The sequence below is a fragment of the Neoarius graeffei genome, chromosome 19, assembly GCF_027579695.1.
Source record: "Neoarius graeffei isolate fNeoGra1 chromosome 19, fNeoGra1.pri, whole genome shotgun sequence".
NCBI lineage: Eukaryota > Metazoa > Chordata > Actinopteri > Siluriformes > Ariidae > Neoarius > Neoarius graeffei.
In genome coordinates, this window is record NC_083587.1 from 43,936,417 (window position 1) to 43,959,272 (window position 22,856).

The window sequence follows — 22,856 nt, forward strand, 5'->3', positions numbered from 1 at the left end:
GGCTCACACATAGACACAGACAACCATTCACACCTACGCTCAATTTAGAGTCACCAGTCTTTGGACTGTGGGGGAAACCGGAGCACCTGGAGGAAACCCACGCGGACAACATGCAAACTCTGCACGGAAAGGCCCTCGCCGGCCACTGGGCTTGAACCCAGGACCTTCTTGCTGTGAGGTGACAGTGCTAACCACTACACCACCGTGCTGCCCTGTGAGACCATGTAAACCTGTAATAATATTTGAATAGCTGATATTTGAACATATTTAAACATAATAATATTTGAACCTCTGATATTTGAACATCGAAACTGATTATATAGCCCAATATTGGTTTTTGTGCCATTATCAGCAGCCTGGACCTGGCCACCAGGGTTTCCCAACCATGCAGTGGATTGTGGGATATGTGTCGGGGCGAATAGCCAAGGTTTTTTTTGTTTTGCTTTGTTTTTGTTTTTTTAATTTTTTTTTAGGAAATCTGTGCCTTCTGGGATTAAAAAGTTTTGAGTTTTTTTCTCACAAATTTATGATTCAGAAAATAATCCAAGATTTTCTTATAAATTTATGACTTTAATATCAGAAAATCTGAGGGATTTTTTTTCTCAGAATATTATCCCCTCCCTCAACGCCATTTTTTTAAACCTACAATGCCTCTGATACGCCTTCATACTGCTGCCTGACAATGTGACAGCAAATTTTCTTTGAATGCACAAATTTAATATTATAGCTTGCTCAGGGCATAATTAGCACACTCGCAAAAATGCTATTTGGCATCATTTACTTGCTCTATGACTGAACGTAGTGCTTCATGGTCTGTTATTGGATTAATCCTTCATATTAATTATTAATAATTTCTCCTGCTCACTTGAAAATTGCATTCACAAAAATGGTGGGAAAAAAGACAAGAAATTTTAATTCAAGTGTCTCTTATACTTGCTTTGTCACCTGCCAGTATGAATGCAGAGTCAATGTAATTGATACATATGTTGTGTATTTTCAGATATATGTCCTGGGGATTATCATTGCAATATGTGGCAATCTCCTTATCAGTATTTCATTGAACATCCAGGTCAGCATGGCTCTAAGATGAAAATGTGTTATGATTGTCTAGATTATAGGTAGATTATAGCAAGTATCTGATTGCTAACTGCTGCTCTCTCTACAGAAATACACACATACACGCCAGTCCCAGCAAGGCACCAAGCCATACTATACCAGTCGACTGTGGTGGTATGGAATCCTACTAATGGGGCTTGGTGAACTTGGTAACTTTGCTGCATATGGATTTGCACCAGCTTCCCTCATTGCTCCTCTTGGCTGTGTGTCTGTCATTGGTAAGCCCTACTGTCTCTCTCAGCTAATAACAATGAAATGACTGGAGCAGTGCTGACCCTCTAACACGTGCCAAGCTTTACCATTTTGCTCCTGATTTTTCACACTGCTTTTGTTAGCTTCAAATTAATTCAATTAAATTTTATTTATATAGTGTTTTTAATTAATTTATAATTTATTTGCACTACAGGTGGTATTCAGTTTGAATCCATCCACTGAGCAAATAATTTTGGCTTGTGTGTCCTGTCTGGAAGTGACACATTTAATGGGGTTAACAATTCAATGTGTGTATACTGCTAAAAAAAAAAAAAACTTCTTTATTAAAAAATTGTAACTGTCTGATTACAATTGCACTTCTCAGATCACCCAACCTTTTATTCTTCAAGTGACTAAGTCATCATGGACCCAACTTTTAAGCACAGTCCACATTTTTTCTATCGGGTTGACATCAGGACTTTGGGAAGGCTATTCCAAAAGATCAATGTTAGCCTGCATTATCCATTCCACAACCAGCTTTTATGTGTTTGGGGTCATTGTGTCCAAAATGTGTCCAAGTTTCCACCATCTAGCTGATGGTTTGTGGTTATGCTGAAGAATTCTGAATAATTCTACTTCATTATTCCATCCACTTTGTATAATCATGCTTAACAGTTGGTACAGTGTTCTTGGGGTTGAATGTCTCACCATTATTCCTCCAAACCTACCTCTGGTCATTGTCGCCAAAGAACTCAATCTTTGTCTTATCTGACCATAAATGTTCCTCCAGAAGGCCTTTCTTTGTCCATGTTATAAGCTGCAAATTTTAGTCAAGCTTGAAGGCGTCAATTTTGGAGCAGGGGCTTCTTTCTTGGATGGCAGCCTCTCAGTCCATGGCAAAATAAAACTCAATTGAATGTAGACAGTGACACTGGTGTTCCAGAAGCTTCCAGTTCATGGCAGGCCTGCGCTTTGGTGTTTCCTGAGTTCTTCCTGACTATCCTCCTCTCAATTTCCTCTCAGCTGAGGGCTTGGGTCTTCTTCCAGTTTGGCAGTTTGGGTCTTCTTCCAGACCTTGGCAAAGTGACTACAATACACCCTCCAATAACTTGTACAGTAGTTCTCAAACAAACCCTTTTTATTTTGGCACAAATTATATAAACTGCAGCTGTTGTCAATCATGATCACAAAAAGGAAATTAAGAGGCCTTGGCCTTGGCAAGTTAACACTAGAATTCTGGAGATTTTTGTCCCAATCCAAAGGGGGTCCTCTCCTCTTTCTCACAACACAAGCGCACCCCTTCCTCTTCAGCAAAGTTATCACCTATGCATATGTAAATTTCTGGCTGAAACCGTATTGTGCCCAAGACAGTCAGGTATGTAAATATTTTGACATTGATTAAGTTATTGTTATTTTTGTCATCTGCCCAAGTATATCTGAGTTTAAATTAAATAATAAATATGAACTCAAAGTGCAAACTTTGAGCTTTAATTTGATGATTTTTACATCCAAATCAAGTGAATGGTATAGAAATTACAAATCTTTTTACATGTGCCCCCCTTCCTTAGGGGGTGAAAAGTAATTGGACAAACTAATAATCATAAATTAAAATATAGCCACAAGCAGCACTGATGGGCTGTCGTGCCTCTGGTGCTATTATCAAATTAACACAACACAACAATTAAGAGTTATTTTTTGCTAAAAATACCCACTCTTCCTGTTGCCAGGTGGTGGCACTATACCAGAGTCTCACTATAGGCATGTGGATATCATCGTAACCAATGCTCTCTAGGAGCAATATAGCCAAGATGGAAGAAAAAGCCACTCTTTCTTCTGCCAGATGGTGGCCCTATACAAGAGCATTACTCTGGGAATATGGATACCATCATAATCAATAACTTGTGAAGTTTGAGCCATATCAGGTAAAGCATGGAGAATTTATGATGCATTCCCGTTTGCGTGGTGAGAAATATAAATTCATTGTTTTGCCATTTCAATACCTTGCAAAATATCAAAAAACTCTTTGCAATTTAAAGCAGCAACATCTTACAAAAGTGCCTTTTGTGTAACCAGTGCAGGCGCACTCTCATGGACACCGGAAGCCCTGCATCCACATGAGAGAAAAAGCCATTCTTTCTGTTGCCAGATGGTGCCACTATGCAAGTGTCACTCTGGGCATATGGATACGGTCATAACCGTCATAACCAATAACCTGTAAAGTTTGAGCCATATCTATGAGGCATTTCCTGTTTATGTGGCGAGTCATATAAATTCATCATGTCACCATTTCAACATCTTGCAAGATATCAAAAATCCATTTGCAATTTAACATCAGCAACATCTTGACATCATGTATACCAAATTTGACATGAATCTGATGAAAACTCTAGGAGCAATATAGCTGAGATGGGTGAAAAAGTCACTGGTAATGTTGCTAGATGGTGGCACTATACCAAATAGTCACTCTTGGCTTGTGAATATCATCATAACCATCATAATCAATAACCTGTGAAGTTTGAACCATATCAGGCAAAGCATGGAGAATATATGATGCATTCTTGTTTGTGTAGTGAGACATATAAATTCATTGCATTGCCATTTATTTGCCTTGCAAGAAAAAAATCCCACTTGTAATTAACCTCACTGACATCTTGATATCATGTATACCAAATCACAAAATGTGTTTATCTTGGGGAGTTCCACATGTGTACTAAAATTGGTGCATGTACATGAAAATATATGCTGGGCACAAGACTTATGATGACTTATGGTGGCACTATAGAGTCCCCAGGTCGTACCTGGGGCCAAGCCTCAGTCCCTAAGTAACTGTCACAAGCACTGATGTGTGTGCCAAATTTCATGATTTTTTTCCCATGGGAACTACCTCAAAAACGGCAACGTCTTGAAGAAAAAGAAGAAAAAATCTTTGTAAAAGAAATAGGGCTTTGCACCTATGGTGCTGAGCGGCACAGTGGTGTAGTGGTTAGCACTATTGCCTCACAGCAAGAAGGTTCTGGGTTTGAGCCCAGTGGCCGACGTGAGCCTTTCTGTGTGGAGTTTGCATGTTCTCCCCGTGTCTGTGTGGATTTCCTCCAGTTTCCCCCACAGTCCAAAGGCATGCAGGTTAGGCTAATTGGTGGCTCTAAATTGACCGTAGGTGTGAATGTGAGTGTGAATGGTTGTTTGTCTCTATGTGTCAGCCCTGTGATGATCTGGCGACTTGTCCAGGGTGTATCCTGCCTCTTGCCCATAGTCAGCTGGGATAGGCTCCAGCTTGCCTGTGACCCTGCACAGGATAAGTGGTTTTGGATGGATAGATGGATGGATGGACCTATGGTGCTCAGTCCCTAAAAAATCTTTGTAAATGCAATAGGGCCTTGGTAGAGGATTCCTGCACTTGTGGTGCTAAAAAGAAAAGAAGAAATCTTTGTGAAATCAGCAGGGCCATGCACCTATGGTGCTCGGGCCTAATATTCCTCATGAAAGCAATAGGGTCTTGCACATTTGGTGCTTGGGCCATAATTGTCATTTTTTAATGCTTGACTGCAAATCCTTTTTGATGTTCACATTGCTTGAAGTCTGGAACCAACAGAGATCACCAGAAGCTGGGTTTCTTCCCTGAAGATGCTCTGCCAGGTGCTTACTGAAGCTGTCTTGCATTTGAGCTTGTTTCTTGGGGCATTTTGCCTTTAGTTTTAAGTGAAATCACCAAATTAAATGCATGTTCAATTGGATTTGGGTCAGGTGACTTGGCCATTGCAGAACATTCGATATTCTTTGGGACATTGTCAATCTTCAGTGTGAAGTGTTGCACAATGGGTTTTGAAGCATTTGGCTGAATCTGAATAGACAATATAGCTCTATACACTTTAGAATTCATCCTGATGCATTTTTCAGCAATTACATCAATAATAAATACAAGGGCACCAGTTTCATTCACAGTCATTGATGCCCACACCATAAGATGAGATGGTATGGTTTGAATCATGACTGATCATGACAGATCCTTCCCATATCCATACACTTCTCCTTCCATCACTCTAGTAAATCTTTTTCTCATCTGTTCATAGAATGTTGTTCCAGAACTGTACAGGATTTTTGTATGTTTTTGGCAAAGTCTAATCTGGTTTTCCCTACAATATGGAGGGATAAACACATCCGATTGGGACCAAAGATCCACCTCCTATGCTCACTTGTGTTATCAATTTTCCTGTATGGCTGTGAGACGTGGACACTCACAGCAGACCTACAAAGAAGGATCCGAGCAACAGAAATGAGGTGCTACAGGACAGTCCTTGGTATAACATACAGGGACCACATCACGAATGAAAATATCCGCCAGACTGTTGAACAGGCGATAGGACCACATGAGACCCTTCTCACGACAGTTACGAAAAGAAAATTTAAATGGTATGGCCATGTCACACGGGTCTAACAAATACTATACTACAAAGGACAGTGCCTGGGGCCCGAAGATGTGGTAGACAACGGAAGAGATGGGAGGATAACATATGAGAATGGACACATATGAACTTCATAGAAACATTAAGAAGAGCGGAGGACAGAGAGGGTTGGAGGAGGGTTGTAGCCCAAGCATCCATGACGCCCCAACGACCCCGTAGGTCAAGGGATAGGTGAGGTAGTGAGGTGAGGAACCCGGTTTTCCTGGTTTTGAGGCTTGCAAGTGATTTACATCTTGTGGTAAACCTTCTGTATTTACTCTGGTTAAGTCTTCTCTTGACTGCTGATCTCAAAACAGATATGTGTACCTTCTGCAGGGTGCTCTTGATCTGGCCAACTGTTGCATAGGGGATTTTCTTCACCAGGGAAAGAATTCTTCTGCGGTTGGTTTGCATAGTCTTCTGGACCTTTTGGCATGAGCTTACTGAGCTTACTAGTACATTTTTTTTCTTTGGAGGAGTAGCTGCTTTAGCTATACCTAATGTTTTTGCGCTCTCTCTCTCTGATGGGTTTATTTTGATTTTTTTAGCCTAATGAACAGCTTGCTTCATTGGTAGTGATAGCGCTTTGAACCTCATATTGATAGTTTCCAGCAACAGATTTGAAAAGCAAATTTTACACTCTACACATTTTATTTGCTTACTTGTAAAATAAATCAGGGACTAACACACCTAGCTATGGAACAGCTGAGCAGCCAGTTGTCCAATTACAACCCCAATTCTAAAAATTCAAAATTAGTATATATTTTCCAAAAACAATAAAATGTAGGGATTCCATGATTTGCAAATCATCACTCTGTTTTTATACAGCTTCTTAACTTTTTTGGAATTGGGGTTTCGGTCCCTTGACATGAAAGGGACCAAAAAGTGCTGTAATTCCTACACCATTCACCCAACTTGGCTGTAAATACTCTCAAATTAATGCTGAAGGTCGCCATTTTCAGCTCCAATATGATGTGGTTATGGCATGTTTGGGCCATTGTAGGTAAGAAAGAAAAAAGGAACTGAGGCAGAGGGTAATATTCTGAGAAAACACATATGTTCACAGAGATTATAAAGTCATACATTTGCAAGAAAAAAGACGTTCATGCTTCCCAGCTTCCTGGCTGCAGTGTATTCTGGGAAATGTAGGAGAAAATCATCTTAGCACTTTATTTTTTTTATATTGCGCAAGAGGAGGAAAGACTGTATTTCCTATAACTTTCTGCGAAGCTGTGGTTGTCTCTGGTGTGATGATATTGATCCAAAGTGAAGCAATCTGGTTCCTTGACAAAAAAGGAAAAAAAAATCCAAAAATTTTTTTTTAATAAACTTCGATTTTTTTTTAATCTCAGAATTTCTGAGTTTCTTTCTTGCAAATTTGGCTTTCATAATCTCAGAGAATATCCAAGTTTTTTTCATGTAAATTTCTGACTTTATTCTCAGAATTTTTTTTTATTTCCTCTGAATATTACCCCCTCCTTCAACTCTGTATTTTTTAATTACAATGGCCCTAATACAGCACCGTATGTGGTAGATAGTTGATATCAGTAACTTTGTCAGAGTCCAATTTATGTACCTGACTGTATGTTGCTTAATGCTTAAATACTTAACATAATGTGCAAATGAAGCACTTTATACTTTGAAATCTTAAAAGGAAGCAAATGAATCTCTCTCTCTCTCTCTCTCTCTCTAATAGCCAGTGCTATAATCTCTGTGGTTTTCCTGAAAGAGATTTTACGAGCCTCTGATGTACTGGGTAAGTTCTGCATGGTTCATGTAGTTAAGGGAGGCATTATGTGTGAGCTGTTCTAAATTTAAATACACTACCGTTCAAAAGTTTGGGGTCACTTTGAAATTTCCTTATTTTTGAAAGAAAAGCACTGTTCTTTTCAATGAAGATCACTTTGAACTAATCAGAAATACACTCGATACATTGCTAATATGGTAAATGACTATTCTAGCTGCAAATGTCTGGTTTTTTGGTGGAATATCTCCATAGGTGTATAGAGGCCCATTTCCAGCAACTATCACTCCAGTGTTCTAGGCCCTGTCCACATGGCAATGGATTCAGGTGACTCCGATACAATTGCTTATCGTTTAGGCCTGGCGTCCACATGGCACCGGCGTTTTGGGTGCCCAAAACGCAATCTTTTTGAGAACGGGTTCCAGAGTGGAAAGATCTGGCAACGTTGCCGTTGTGAAGTCGTCTGGATGAGTAGAACGGATTTGTTTACGATGACGTCACAACCACATGACTGTGAGTGCTTCACGCCGGGTAGAAGTGTAACGAACTCGATGCGAGTTGTCAACAAATCCTATAACTTGGCTCATGAAACGCGCTTACAAAATATTTTCACTGTGAATATTTATTGTGTAATGGTGCAAAGTGAGAGAGAAAGAGAGAGAGAGAGAGAGAGAGAGAGAGAGAGAGAGAGAGAGAGAGACTCTGCCCTTAGGGCAGAGTCAATCCCGCCAGCAAAAATAGGGAAAAAAAGGAGCGATCTCACCTCTTCACATGTTGGTTTAAGTCCTACAATACATTCCTCAAAAAGGGCGTAGAAGAGCAAATTAATCCATCAACGTGTAGCATTCAATTTATTCCGGACCATTAAAGACACCGCCTTCCGCGTAGAATCATACGTCATCCTCGCCGCCATATTGGATAGGTCAAAGCGGAAAATAAAGATTCATGTGCTGCGTTTAACTGTACCAACAGGTTTACCGTCCAAACGAGATCACATGGGATTACCTTTCACAGGTGAGACTGGAAAAATACTTTTCATTGTATTTGGTCATTATAATGTAATTTTACAAACAGATTTTCTTGACTTTGTGGCTAATATGAAGTCTCGCGCATAATAGTTTATGCGCATGCGTCCTTACTTCTTCTATTGTTCTGGTGTCTCCGAAGGGACCGTCTTACAGCGCCCCTAGAGGTGTGGCATGTGTATTGCATCATTTTCAGCAAGCGTTGCGTTGCCATATGGACCTGATATTTTACTGATCGTTGCCCATTCGGACGCGATATATTTTTAAATAACATCTCGTTGCCGTTGTCGTGTGGATGTAGCCTTAATGGTACAATGTGTTTGCTCATTGCCTCAGAAGGCTAATGGATGATTAGAAAACCCTTGTACAATCATGTTAGCACAGCTGAAAACAGTTGAGCTCTTTAGAGAAGCTATAAAACTGACCTTCCTTTGAGCAGATTGAGTTTCTGGAGCATCACATTTGTGGGGTCGATTAAACGCTCAAAATGGCCAGAAAAATGGCTTGACTATATTTTCTATTCATTTTACAACTTATGGTGGTAAATAAAAGTGTGACTTTTCATGGAAAACACAAAATTGTCTGGGTGACCCCAAACCTTTGAACGGTAGTGTACATAACAGGCTACATGTAAATATCAGGGCTTTAAAAAGTTCATGCTCTGCAGTGGTTCGTATGTCCAGTGTCTCTGCTTTGTCCACAGGAGGTGTTATTGCTCTAACTGGAACATACCTGCTGGTGACCTTTGCCCCACACTCTGCCCCCCATGTGACGGCTAACATGGTGGAACGCTGCCTCATCAGCTGGCAGTTCCTCACCTACTTTGTATGTTTCTGTAACCAATCACATTGCATTGGATGCAAGTATTACAATGATAATGTCCTGTTTGGTCTTTTGGTTTGGGTTTCAGAATCTTGGAAATGAAATGTATGGGAAGTAAACATTTTTGAAACAATTTAATTGACTAGGGAACACAGTTTTTGCATTATTAACACTGTCAAACAGTGAATATAGGAATATTTTAAATTATTTATTTTGTGGGGCAGCACGGTGGTGTAGTGGTTAGCGCTGTCGCCTCACAGCAAGAAGGTCCGGGTTCGAGCCCCGTGGCCGGCGAGGGCCTTTCTGTGTGGAGTTTGCATGTTGTCTGCGTGGGTTTCCTCCAGGTGCTCCGGTTTCCCCCACAGTCCCGGCTGCTTGCGGTGATGTTGAACACTTGACCTCTTTCTTTCACTCGACGTGCAGCTCCATCCTGGACTCCATTGCGCCTTTCAAATCCTGGCGCCCTAAAACTAAGCAACAACCTTGGCTGACAGATGTTTCCCGCGCTGTCAGACGAGAGTGCAGGAGGGCGGAGCGCAGGTGGAAGAAAGACAGACTGCATGTGTCACTCGAAATTCTGAAAGAATCCTGGGCAAAATACCAGAAAACTGTCAAAACCGAGAAAAACAACTATTTTTCAGACATTGTCCAGCGAAATTGTGACAAACCCCGCATTCTGTTTAGCACCATTAACAGTGCGCTTAACCCTAAACTGCATTTAGCTCTGGACACCTCTGTAAATGCTGACCAGTTTTTTAAATTTCTTTGTCTCAAAAGTTACTAACATCAGAGCTACTATTTCCCCTCCTTCCTTTGACCCCTCCATCAAAATTACATCCACTGCCACTTTGAATCAATTTGAACCAGTATCTCTGGCTAACTTAACCAAAACTATTGGCCAAATGAAAGCCTCTTCTGGTCAAACAGATGTATTACCCTCTTCTCTTCTTAAGCAAACACTTGAGTCCACAGGCCCTAGCATCTTGAACATCATGAACTGTAGCCTAACCTCAAGTTGTGTACCACAATCTTTCAAGCATGCAGTTGTACAGCCACTAATCAAAAAACCTAACTTAGACACCACAATTCTTTCAAACTACAGACCCATCTCCAAGCTTCCATTTTTATCCAAGGTCCTTGAAAAACTGGTACTCCAGCAACTGCAATCCTTTCTTGACACCTATGGCATCCTGGAACCTCTTCAGTCGGGTTTTAAAGCACTACACAGTACAGAATCAGCGTTACTCAAGGTTTTTAATGATCTTTTATTAGCTACAGACTCTGGTCACCCTGCGATTTTAATTCTACTTGATCTCACTGCTGCTTTTGATACTGTTGATCACAACATTTTAATTTCACGTCTAGAACATTGTGTTGGCATCAGAGACGCCGCCCTTCAATGGTTCAGATCCTTCCTTTCGAATAGAAGTTTTTCTATTTGCTTGGGAGACTCATTGTCCTCCTCTGCACATCTCTCCTGTGGTGTCCCGCAAGGTTCCATTCTTTCCCCTTTACTCTTTTCCTTGTATATGCTCCCCCTTGGCTCTATTTTTAGAAAATACAATGTTTCCTTTCACTGCTATGCCGATGACACACAAATATATATGCCCTTAAGTCACAACGACCCCCACTCTTTCAAACGTCTGCTAAACTGCCTGGAGGATATTAAAGCCTGGATGGCCCTAAATTTTTTAAATTTTAATGAGAGCAAAACTGAAATTCTAGTATTTCAGCCTAGCGCTTCCTGTGGCCGACACATTGACCTTGGCCCTCTTGGACCCTACGAGAAAGGTACTGCAAAAAACCTTGGCGTGTACTTGGATCCCCTCTTTAAAATGGAAAAACAAATAAGTATGGTTGTTAGATCTAGCTTTTATCAATTACGGCTTTTATCCAAGGTTAAACCTTTTTTATCTTTTAAAAATTTCGAAATGGTCATCCATGCATTTGTCTCCTCACGCCTGGACTATGGTAATGCTTTGTATGCTGGCATAAGCGCTACTGCCCTCTCACGCCTACAACTAGTTCAAAATGCTGCAGCCCGCCTTCTTACCAAAACAAGAAGGCGTGAGCATATTACACCGGTGCTGGCTGCCCTCCACTGGCTCCCTATACAGTATAGAATACATTTTAAGATTCTTTTATTTGTTTTTAAATCTTTACACGGGTTGGCACCATCCTACCTGGCTGATCTTTTAAAAATTCACACTCCCGCCAGAGCACTGAGGTCAGCTGACCAACTACTACTAGATGTGCCCCCCTCCAGACTAAAGAGTAGAGGGGACAGGGCCTTTGCTGTCATTGGCCCTAAACTCTGGAATGAGCTCCCTCTTCACATCCGCCTGGCCCCCTCCTTGTCTGATTTTAAAACCTACCTTAAAACATATTTCTATGCACAGGCTTTTAATTCTATAAGACCTTAGTCTCGTCTGTTTTAATATACCTAGGGCTTTTGAGGTTTTATTTTATCTATCTGTCTGAAATCCCGCTTTTAACCCATCTTTTATTGGTAAAATTGTCATTTTGTTTTATTCTTTTAATATATTTATATTCCATCTACTGTAAATTGCCCCCCTCTTGTGCTGGTATTTTATTATTGTTCTCCTATGTGTTCTATGGTTGTTCTCAAGTCCTGTGTGTCCTTCAAGTCTTGCATGTTTAGGGCCTTTTGTCAGCACTTTGGTCAACTGCCCTGTTGTTGTTTTTTAAAGTGCTTTATAAATAAACTTTGACTTGACTTGACTTGACACAGTCCAAAGACATGCAGGTTAGGTTAACTGGTGACTCTAAATTGAGCGTAGGTGTGAATGTGAGTGTGAATGGTTGTCTGTGTCTATGTGTCAGCCCTGTGATGACCTGGCGACTTGTCCAGGGTGTACCCCGTCTTTCGCCTGTAGTCAGCTGGGATAGGCTCCAGCTTACCTGCGACCCTGTAGAACAGGATAAAGTGGCTAGAGATAATGAGATGAGATGACAAATATATGTACATACTGTATATGTGATGTGGCAGTAAATCTCTCTGGGATTACAACTATGTACATAGCATGACTGGTGGCATGGTGGTGTAAGTGGTTAGCACTGTCACCTCACAGCAAGGAGGTTCTGGGTTCAAGCCCAGTGGCCAAGAGGGGCCTTTCTGTGTGGAGTTTGCATGTTCTCCCCGTGTCCGCATGGGTTTCCTCCGGGTGCTCCGGTTTCCCCCACAGTCCAAAGACATGCAGGTTAGGTTAACTGGTGACACTAAATTGACTGTAGGTGTCAATGTGAGTGTGAATGGTTGTCTGTGTCTATGTGTCAGCCCTGTGATGACCTGGCGACTTGTCCAGGGTGTACCCTGCCTTTCGCCCGTAGTCAGCTGGGATAGGCTCCAGCTTGCCTGCGACCCTGTAGAACAGGATAAAGTGGCTAGAGATAATGAGATGAGATGTAAGTGGTTAGCACTGTCACCTCTGGTAATCTGTCTTTTTGTTAATCTCTCCTGTAGTTTTTTGAAGTGGTTTTATTTTGTATCCTGCTCTACCTGTACAAGTGCAGGAACCTGAAACACATTGTTATTGTGATGCTTCTGGTGGCTCTGCTGGGTAAGAGTGTGCACATCTCATATTGCTAATAAACCACTGGGGCCCAACATTGATTTATAAACAGCATTTTGGAAAAATGTGTGTGTGCTTCAGCCTCTGTGACTGTGATCACGGTGAAAGCTGTATCTGGAATGATCACAGAGACAATTCGTGGGAGCCATTTACAACTCACATACCCCATCTTCTACATCATGTTTATTATCATGGTAGTCTCATGTGCCTACCAGATTAAGTGAGTTTACAGGAGTATTTTTCATTCTATTATATACTAAAGTATAACCACAAGTGTATAGTGTTAGTCATGTGACTGAATAATTAGATCTCCGAAATTCTTTAAATGTGTTGAAAATGTATTATTGTGACATTAGTTTCCACTTCTTTACAGATTTCTCAATGAAGCAATGAAGATGTTTGATGCCACAGAAATTGTTCCTATCAATTTTGTTTTCTTCACAACCAGTGCTGTAATAGCAGGTACCACAACATATTTGTTTCAATTAACCAACATAATCTTAATCCATAGCTGGTGAAAATAAAGTAGGGTATCGTAGACCATCTATACTATATAAAAAAATTTCTCATCAGATCCCATTGTCCTACAAATTGGCCACTGATCACAATTGTGCTTTATTGTATAGGATGAGATACAACCCTAAATCAGGAGTTGAGATGTATGAAAATGCAAATAGAAAAAAGAAAGAAAGAAAGAAAGAAAGAAAGAAAGAAAGAAAGAAAGAAAGAAAGAAAGAAATGATTGCAACACATTCCAAAAAAAAATAAGTTGGGACAGGGCAATTTAGGGTTAGTAATGAGGTAAAACAATTAAATAATGATGAGATTTGAAATGGATGATGTCAACAGGTGATTATAATCATGATCTGGTATAAAATCAGTATCCGAGAAAGATCTAGTGTTTGAGGATGAGCAAAGAACCTCCTGTTTGTCAATAAATGCATGAGAAAATTATTGAGATGTTTAAAAACAATGTTCCTCAAATAAAGATAGGAAGGGATTTGGATATTTCACCCTCTACAGCATATAATACACTGCAACCCTGCTATAATGAACTCCTTGGGGGACGTACAAATACCGAAAACTTGATAATACTCAAATGGACCGACTTGTCACATCAAACACTCAGGTTATATGCAAAATTTTAGTCATGTTCTCATCACAGATTTGTCCTTCCAAGTCACTATCTCAGTTCATTGACTGAGTTAAAGGATCACAAATGGATCTGATGATTTCTTCATCTGTTTTGGAAATGACAGAGGTTACCAGTGTATCGTTGTCACTGTCCATCCACTGACTCACTATGATTTCTAAATATAAACAATTCAGTTGATTCATGTGTTGCAAACCACTGATGATGCCTTTTATGTTGCACTGTGCGGCTGGGCAGGGGTATAAATATGAACTTCGTTCATTATTTGCAAAAGTGCACTTACAGTGCATCATTAAACAATTCAAGGAATCTGGAGGAATTCCTTGCATAAAGGCCAAGGGCGCAAGCCTAAGCTGAACACCCATGATCTCTGGTTCCTCAGACGGCACTGCATCAAGATCCATCATTCATCCATAGCTGATATAATCACCTGAGCTGGGGATTACTTTGGTAAACCTTTGTCAAGCACTACAATACAGAGTTACATCCACAAATGCTAGTTAAACTTTATTGTGCAAAAAGGAAGCCTTATGTTAACTGTGTCCAGAAGCGCTGTTAATTTCTCTTGGCTTGGAGGCATCTGGGATGGGCCATCACACAGTGGAGACATGTATTCCAGGTTTTTTGGAAGACATGGATGTTGTGTGCTCTGGCCCAAAGACAAAAAGGACCATCCAGACTGTTACCAGCATAAAGTCCAAAATCCAGGGTCTGCCATCGAATGGGGTTGTGTCAGTGCCCTTGGTAAAGGTAACTTACACTTCTGTGATGGCAGCATTAATGCAGAAAAGTACATTGAGATTTTGGAGCAACATATGCTGCCTTCAAAACAACATCTTTTCCAGGAATATTTCAACAAGACAATGCAAAACCACATTCTACACACATTACAAAGGCATGGCTGTGGAAGAGGAGGGTGTTAGTCCCCTCTGTCCTCAATAGCGAATGTGTGGTGAATTTTGAAATGAAACATCAAAACAATGGGGCCTCATACTGTTACACACCTTAAGACCTGTTTGGAGGAAAAAATGGGACAAAATAACACCATTTCATTGCTTGGTGTCTTCAGTTCCTAAACATTGTGTTGTAAGAAGGAATCGGAAAGTGGTAAATGCTTTCCCAACCCAACTTTTTTTTTTTAATGGGTTGCAAGAATCAAAATTGAAGTGTTTATTTTGAAAGAAAATTCAATTAAATTCATGAGGTAAAACATCAAATAATGTGCTGTATTGCTTTGAGTGCAATACAGATAAATGATTATGTACAAATAATTGTTTTCTATTTTCATTTCAACATACCATCCCAACTTTTTTTATGAAGTACAATGCAGTCATTAGCAGCAGAAGCCAAATGATATGAACTTCAATATTATTGTGTAATCACTTTTTAAATGAACTATACCCAATTTTGTTAAAGTAGACCTCAAAGTCAATTCGCTGAAAATAACCTTAGTACTTTGTGTTTACAGTACAAGTGGACTCAGTTCTAGACATTTTCTAGATATTGTAGCTTTGATGAGCTCTCAGACAACTTATCTCAACCATCAAAACTAATATGTGCTTCATGCCATAGAGCTACTGATTGTTTCACTCATACAGGTGATTGGTATAGTATATTGCAAAAGTAATATACAGTAATGTTCATTATTATTATCATCATCATCATCATCATCATCATCAACCACCAAGTCATCAATCTGAGACCACTCAAAACACTGCAATGAATCAAGTCTGAAAACATCCTAAGACTCTGTCCCTGTGTCCGAAATCACTCCTTACTCACTATATAGTGGACTATATAGTGAGGTTGCCATTTTGTAGTGCTGTCTGAATGTATAGTGAGAATTATTACACCCTATATAGTGCACTCAAAGTACCCCACAATGCTTCATGAAAAGTAGTGTACAACCAATGGTCACTAACCAAGGAATATATCCCATCGTGCATTGCAGTCGCGCTGAAAGAAATCAAATCAAAAGCCTCAAATTTGATTTAATAAAAGGCAGCAGCAAAGAAGAAAGTAATCAGCCTTGATTTAAAAGAACTGAAAGATGCAGCAGACATCAAGTACTTTGTATTTATTACAGTTTTTCTCAAATGCTAAAACACATTTCACAAACGTTTCCTCTATGTTCCCCAATGTCTAAACACAACACCCTTTTCTAAAGCTACATAAACACAGCCACACCTTCTCACTTCAAAACTAAAACTTTCACACCAAAAGAGCAGCTCGAAGCTTTCAAAAATGTAAACACTATACACATCATTACACACTACAGCAAAACAATTGAAAACACAATGCTCAATTTGTGAGAAGGTTCTTTGTTTCATAACTGCCAATGCATATTTTTTGAAACTTTACAGTAACGGATCTTAGATCTCTGTAGAGGATTAGGCATTTAGATTTGTGAGTTTCATAAGAAGAGTATAAATCTATAGAAAATACTGCATGTACACTACTGTAACACAACTCAATGCAAAAACAGAATCTATTGCACACAACAGTACTCTTGAAAACATGTTCAGGGTGTGAAGTTTTTTTATTTACTTTATTCACACCACAATCACTGTGCGGCATCATGTCGCTGAGCTGCATCGGGCCACATCACCTCATCCACATCGCAGGCTATATTCTCTCTTGCCAGGCACCACGGGAAAAATGCCCTGGAATGGCGCATCCATCCTTGGAAGGCCTCCACTGGGATGTCACCACAGGCCAGCTCCATTGCCCTTAGGAGGTTCTCTCTAGTGTATGGTTGTCTGTCATAAACCTTCCATCTCCACGATGAGAAGAACTCCTCTATAGGGTTCAGGAAAGGGGAGTAGGGTGGCAGACAGACGTTTAAAAACTGGTTACTGTTGGTGGTGAACCACTCTCTGATTTGGTTTGTTCTGTGGAAGCGGACATTGTCCCAAATGATCACATAAATGGGATGTGCGGGCCCAGGATGGTGTTGTTGGCGGTCCAGGAGGATGTCTCTTAGCTCCTCTAGGAAGGTGAGGAGACATTGGGTGTTGTAAGACCCAAGGACAGCATGCCGGTGGACAAGCCCCTCCGAACCCATGGCCGCACAAAGAGTAGTATTACCCCCCCGTTGGCCAGGAACCTCAGTGATGGCTCTTTGGCCAATGATGTTACGGCCTCTTTGCCTTCGTTTCTGCAGGTTGAAGCCAGCCTCATCCAGGAAGAGGTACACATGAGGTCTGGCCATCGCGTCCAACTGTAATATCCTCTGTGAAAATGTGAAAGTGCACAGGTGTTCAGAACAACAGTCAATCAGGTAGCACAGTATTGTCCAGAAGTAATGTAGGCCACTGAGCAACACAGTATGTCCACTAACTGTACTGTGAAGATGGATGTATACTTACTTGCACATACTTGTAACGTAGGTTTTTGTGTCGCGCAGAGTTGCGCTCAAAGGGAACCCTACAGACCTGTTTCATCTGCATCTTTTGGCGCCGGAGAACTCGGTCTATTGTGGCCAAGCTGACATCATCAGTGCTCTCAAAGTTGACATTATCGGCAATGACTTTGTCTCTGATCTCCCGGAGTCTGATGAGGTTGTTCTCATGAACCATATCCACAATGAGGGTTTCTTGTACCGCTGTAAATATGGCAACCCTCCCACCTCTATGTGGCATTCTTTCAACTCTAAAGAAAGAAACGTGTTGTCAATTGACATGTTTTACAATAACAATTGATTTGAAACCAATAGACTACTTTCACAGGCTTGTAAAACTGTATTGTGACAAAGAAAGCTCAATACCTGTACAATACCTGTTGTGTTGTCTGAATGCCCTGATAATGGTGGCCACGGTGAACCTACTCAGGTTTGGACGGACTCTTAGTCCTGCTTCAGCCATTGTCATGCCATGGACAATGACATGGTCAATGACTGTTGCTCGCATCTCATCCGTAATGATGGTGCGAGGTTGTCTTGCTCTCCCTCCTGGACCTTGTCCTCTCCCTTGTTGGCCTCCTCCTCTTCCTCGGTGGCCTGCACCTCTTCCTCCTCTGATTTGAACTCCACTTCCTCGTTGGCCTGCTCCTCTTCTTCCATGGCCAGCTCTTCTCCCTCCATGGTCAGCTCCTCTCCCTCCTCTGACTCAAATTCCTCTTCCCCTGACTCTGCCTTCATCCATTGTGTTTGTTTGGAATCTTCAGCAAACTGTGCACTCTGAACTTGCTTTTATACATGTGGTCACAGCATTAGCAACAAGTGTCTTCAATTTTGAGTCGTTGTGTGTAATTAATGACGCCAGGTGTGTTCATTGTGTTCAAATATTGCTGACTGTGGCAAGCATTTTGCATCACATGAGCTTTCATTTGAGAATATGAGCAGAGTTCTTTTGCAACTTGTGTTTTAGCAAGGAAAAATGTGTTTAGATTTATGAGAACAGAGGATTGTGTTTTGTGAATTGTGTCTTCATGTGAAATGTGTTTATGATATTGGCAAATGATGGCTAGATTTAGTAAACGTGTTTAGACAACTGGTTATTTGGTTTAGAGGATTGGCTTTTGTGTTTTAGCATCTGAGAAAAACTGTAATGTGGGAAATACGCCTAGTATAATATGTGTTTATTATTTTGAAAACCCACCAGCTGACTGATCCGGCACGTTTTAATTGTGTGACAGTAATGACATAAATAACAGCACAACAGAGTGATGTCCGAAAGTGTTTTTTTTTTTTTTTCATTTTACCAATGAGCTCACTATATAGTGATTCCCTATATAGGGAGTAGGGAACGAATGAGTGGTTTTGGACACGGGGTGTGATCTAGAGAGAGAAAGCCTTGTTTCAAGTTGTTGCACAATGACTGTTATGCAACATCAGACCTATCAGTCATCTCTAATTTACTTAAACATATACTCCCCAAAATCACATTGTGACTGATCATTCATTCTCTATCTACAGTGCTTAGTATAAATGAGTACACCCCCTTTGAAAAGTAACATTTTAAACAATATCTCAATGAACACAAACAATTTCCAAAATGTTGACAAGACAAAGTTTAATATAACATCTGTTTAACTTATAACATGAAAGTAAGGTTAATAATATAACTTAGATTACACATTTTTCAGTTTTACTCAAATTAGGGTGGTGCAAAAATGAATACACCCCACAACAAAAACTACTACATCTAGTACTTTGTATGGCCTCCATGATTTTTAATGACAGCACCAAGTCTTCTAGGCATGGAATGAACAAGTTGGCGACATTTTGCAACATCAATCTTTTTCCATTCTTCAACAATGTCCTCTTTTATGCCGCTTTTCCACTACCAACGCGGCTGAGTTGGACTGAGCCGTGCCGTGCTGAGTCGAGCTGAGTGGGGCTGTTGGAGTTGCATTTCAACTACAACCGCGCTGAACCGTGCTGGCTGGAAGTGGGTGGACACATTGGGTGGAGTTAGAGAAAGTGGGTGGACGTCACGTGATGTCGTTAGGCGGCGCAAACAGTGACATCAGTGACCTTTTAAGCGGTAGTCTCACGACCCGGAGAGTAAACAATAAACATGGAGTCGTTAGTGTTGCTGGTCTTGGTGCTGTGGCTTGTTGTCACCGACAACGCCAACAGATACTGGCAAGAGCGTATAGATGAGGCGAGGCGCATAAGGATTCAGAAATTCTCGTAATTCGTAATTCTTCTTCTTCCGGGTTTATGGTGTTTACAGATCCCAGCGTGCTCGCGGGGTGTGTGTGGGCATGTGAGGACACTCCTCCTCACCAATCAGTGCACAGGGGAGTGTCTCCTCACACCCCTAGCCCCACTTGGCTCGGTTTGGCTCGCTTCAGCCCCACTCCAAAACCGTGCGAGTTTTGGGTGCTGAGTAGAGCTGAAGCGAGCTGAGTCACGCTGCTCTGAGGTAGTCGAAACGCGAGCCATGTCGGGCTGAAGTGAGCTGAAAAAGGGTAGTGGAAAAGGGCCATTAGTGACTGGATGCTGGATGGAGAGTGATGCTCAACTTGTCTCTTCAGAATTCCCCAAAGAAAATAATTTCTTTACGCCACAAAGGTGAAGGCTACAAGATGATCAGCAAAGCTTTACTTATCAGTCAGAATACTGTAGCAAAAATGGTACAAAAATTTAAGAAAGACGGAACTGCAACCATCTCACAGAGATGTCCAGGTCGTCCACAGAAGTTAACACCTCGACAGGAGCGTCTTCTGATGAGAAGTGTTGAAGAAAATCGGTAGGGAAGTTCACTGCAGTTATCTAAAGAAGTAGAAAGCCAAACTGGAGTGACTATTTCCCGTGACACAATACGGCATACACTGCAGAGGAATGGCATGCATGGATGCCGTCCACGAAAGAAGTCTCTCCTAAAGCCCAGGCACAAAAAAGCCCGCCTAGAGTTTGCCAGGGCCCATGCTGACAAAGATAAAGACTACTGGGACTCTATACTCTGGAGTGATGAGACCAAGATAAATGTTTTAGGAACTGATGGTTTCAAAACTGTATGGCATTGCAAAGGTGAGGAATACCAAGAAAAATGCCTGGTGCCTTCAGTGAAACATGGTGGTGGCAGTGTCCTTATGTGGGGCTGCATGAGTGCTGCTGGTGTCGGGGAGCCGCATTTCATTGATGGCATCATGAATTCACAGACGTATTGCTCTATACTGAAAGAGGAGATGCTACCATCACTCCGTGCCCTTGGTCGTTGTGCACTTTTCCAACACGATAATGATCCTAAACTCACATCTAAGGCCACTATTGGATTTCTGAAGAAGAACAGGGTGCAAGTGATTCAGTGGCCAAGTATGTCTCCTGATCTGAACCCAATCGAACACCTATGGGGAATTCTGAAGAGACAAGTTGAGCATCACTCTCCATCCAGCATCCAGTCACTAAAAGAGGTCATTGTTGAAGAATGGAAAAAGATTGATGTTGCAAAATGTCGCCAACTTGTTCATTCCATGCCTAGAAGACTTGGTGCTGTCATTAAAATCATGGAGGCCATACAAAGTACTAGATGTAGTAGTTTTTGTTGTGGGGTGTACTCATTTTTGCACCACCCTAATGTGAGTAAAACTGAAAAATGTGTAATCTTGTTAGGGTTTTGCTGGGGATCGAACCCAGGTCACTGGTGTAGTGATCCAGCAAACCCCCACTAGGCCACCAGGGGAATGACTCAAGTGCAGAGGAGTGAGGCGAAAGTAGAGTAGAAAAAACAGTTTATTTACAATATACAAAATCCCAGGCAAAAACAAAAGTATAATCCAAATGCTCAGAAGATATACAAGAAAAATAAAAAATCCAAAAGTTCAAAGTCAAAACAAAAAGCCAAAGATAAGAAAAGGCAAAAATCCAAACGCTCAGAAGATCCCAAAATGGTAAACACAAAGTCCAAAATGTCCACAAGAAAACAAAGTACAAAAGACCACAAAGATAAAGGCAAGGAACTTGGAACAGAGATCTCAGGTGATAACATAACAGCACAAAGACTCCGTGACTAGGGACCAAACTGAGGAAGTATTTATACACAGGGCAATTAGAACTAGGCGGGGCAGGAAATAAGGAACAGGTGAGGCAAAAGCACATGAAAACAAAGGCTGTCAAAACAAACACAAAACACAGAAAACAGTGGCGGCCTCTAGAGGCCAAAACAAACATGACAAGATAAAGCAATAACAGCGGCCTCTAGAGGCCAAAACAGTCCCCAGTCCTAACAGGACCCCCCCCCCAAGGAGCGTTTCCTGACGTTCCCAGGGCGATCCGGATGGGCCGAATGGAAGTCCTGACAAAGTTCTTTGTCTAAAATGTCCCGGGCGGGGACCCAACAGCGTTCCTCAGGGCCATAGCCCTCCCAGTCCACAAGATATTGAAGCCTGCCACGGACCCGGCGGGAGTCCAGCAGACGGCGCACGGTGAACACAGTCTGACCCTGGAAGATGCGGGGAGGCGGGGGATTCCTAGGGGCAGGGGCATATGTGGACAACAGTACGGGCTGCAACAGGGAAACATGGAATGTGGGGTTGATCCTTAGAGTCCAGGGCAGCTGGAGCCGGTAGGCAACAGGGTTCACCCTGCGCACAACCTTGAAGGGGCCAATGTAGCGAGGAGCAAGCTTGCGGTTCTCTACCCACAGCAGAAGGTCCTTGGCGGACAGCCAAACCCGCTGCCCAGGGCAGAAAATGTGGGCAGGCCTTCTATGGCGGTTGGCCTGAGTCTGGTTGGCCCTGGAAGTCTGGATGAGGGTCCTCCTGACCTTGTTCCAAGTCTTGTGACACCGTCTCACGTACTGGTTGACCGAGGGCACCCCAGCGTCCTCCTCCTGTTCTGGAAACAGAGGTGGCTGGAACCCGAACTGGCACTGGAACGGCGACAACCTAGTGGCAGATGACTGCAGGGTGTTGTGGGCGTACTCTGCCCATGGCAGCCAGGTGCTCCAAGATGTCGGGTTATCCATCGCCAGGCCTTGCAGGGTGGTTTCCAGGTCCTGGTTGAGCCTCTCGGTCTGGCCATTGGACTGGGGGTGGAACCCAGAAGAGAGGCTGGCAGTGGCCCCGATGAGTTTGCAGGACCCCCGCCACACTCGGGAGGAGAACTGGGGCCTTCGGTCTGAGACGATGTCCTGCGGGAGACCAAAGACTCGGAAGACATGGGTAAAAATAATTTTGGCTGTTTCAAGAGCAGAAGGAAGTTTGCACAGTGGTATGAAGCAGCAGGCTTTGGAGAATCTGTCGAGAATGACCAAAATGACAGTGTTACCTTGTGAGTCGGGAAGACCCGTGATGAAGTCGACCGCCACATGGGACCAGGGA

The 22,856-nt window shown here is 41.9% G+C and overlaps 1 protein-coding gene across 3 annotated transcripts in view; it reads left to right on the forward strand.

Annotated features, from left to right (window-relative positions):
• LOC132867940 (NIPA-like protein 2) overlaps positions 1-22,856 on the forward strand; it is a 39,876-nt gene that overhangs the window by 12,141 nt on the left and 4,879 nt on the right. For 2 of the 3 annotated variants that reach the window (XM_060900911.1, XM_060900910.1), the window contains exons 2-8: positions 1,001-1,069; positions 1,166-1,334; positions 7,447-7,506; positions 9,223-9,344; positions 12,826-12,922; positions 13,016-13,154; positions 13,308-13,396. In XM_060900911.1, the coding sequence (XP_060756894.1) occupies positions 1,001-1,069; positions 1,166-1,334; positions 7,447-7,506; positions 9,223-9,344; positions 12,826-12,922; positions 13,016-13,154; positions 13,308-13,396 (745 nt within the window). The remainder of the gene's footprint in view (positions 1-1,000; positions 1,070-1,165; positions 1,335-7,446; positions 7,507-9,222; positions 9,345-12,825; positions 12,923-13,015; positions 13,155-13,307; positions 13,397-22,856) is intronic. The other variant, XM_060900912.1, reaches the window with a different exon arrangement.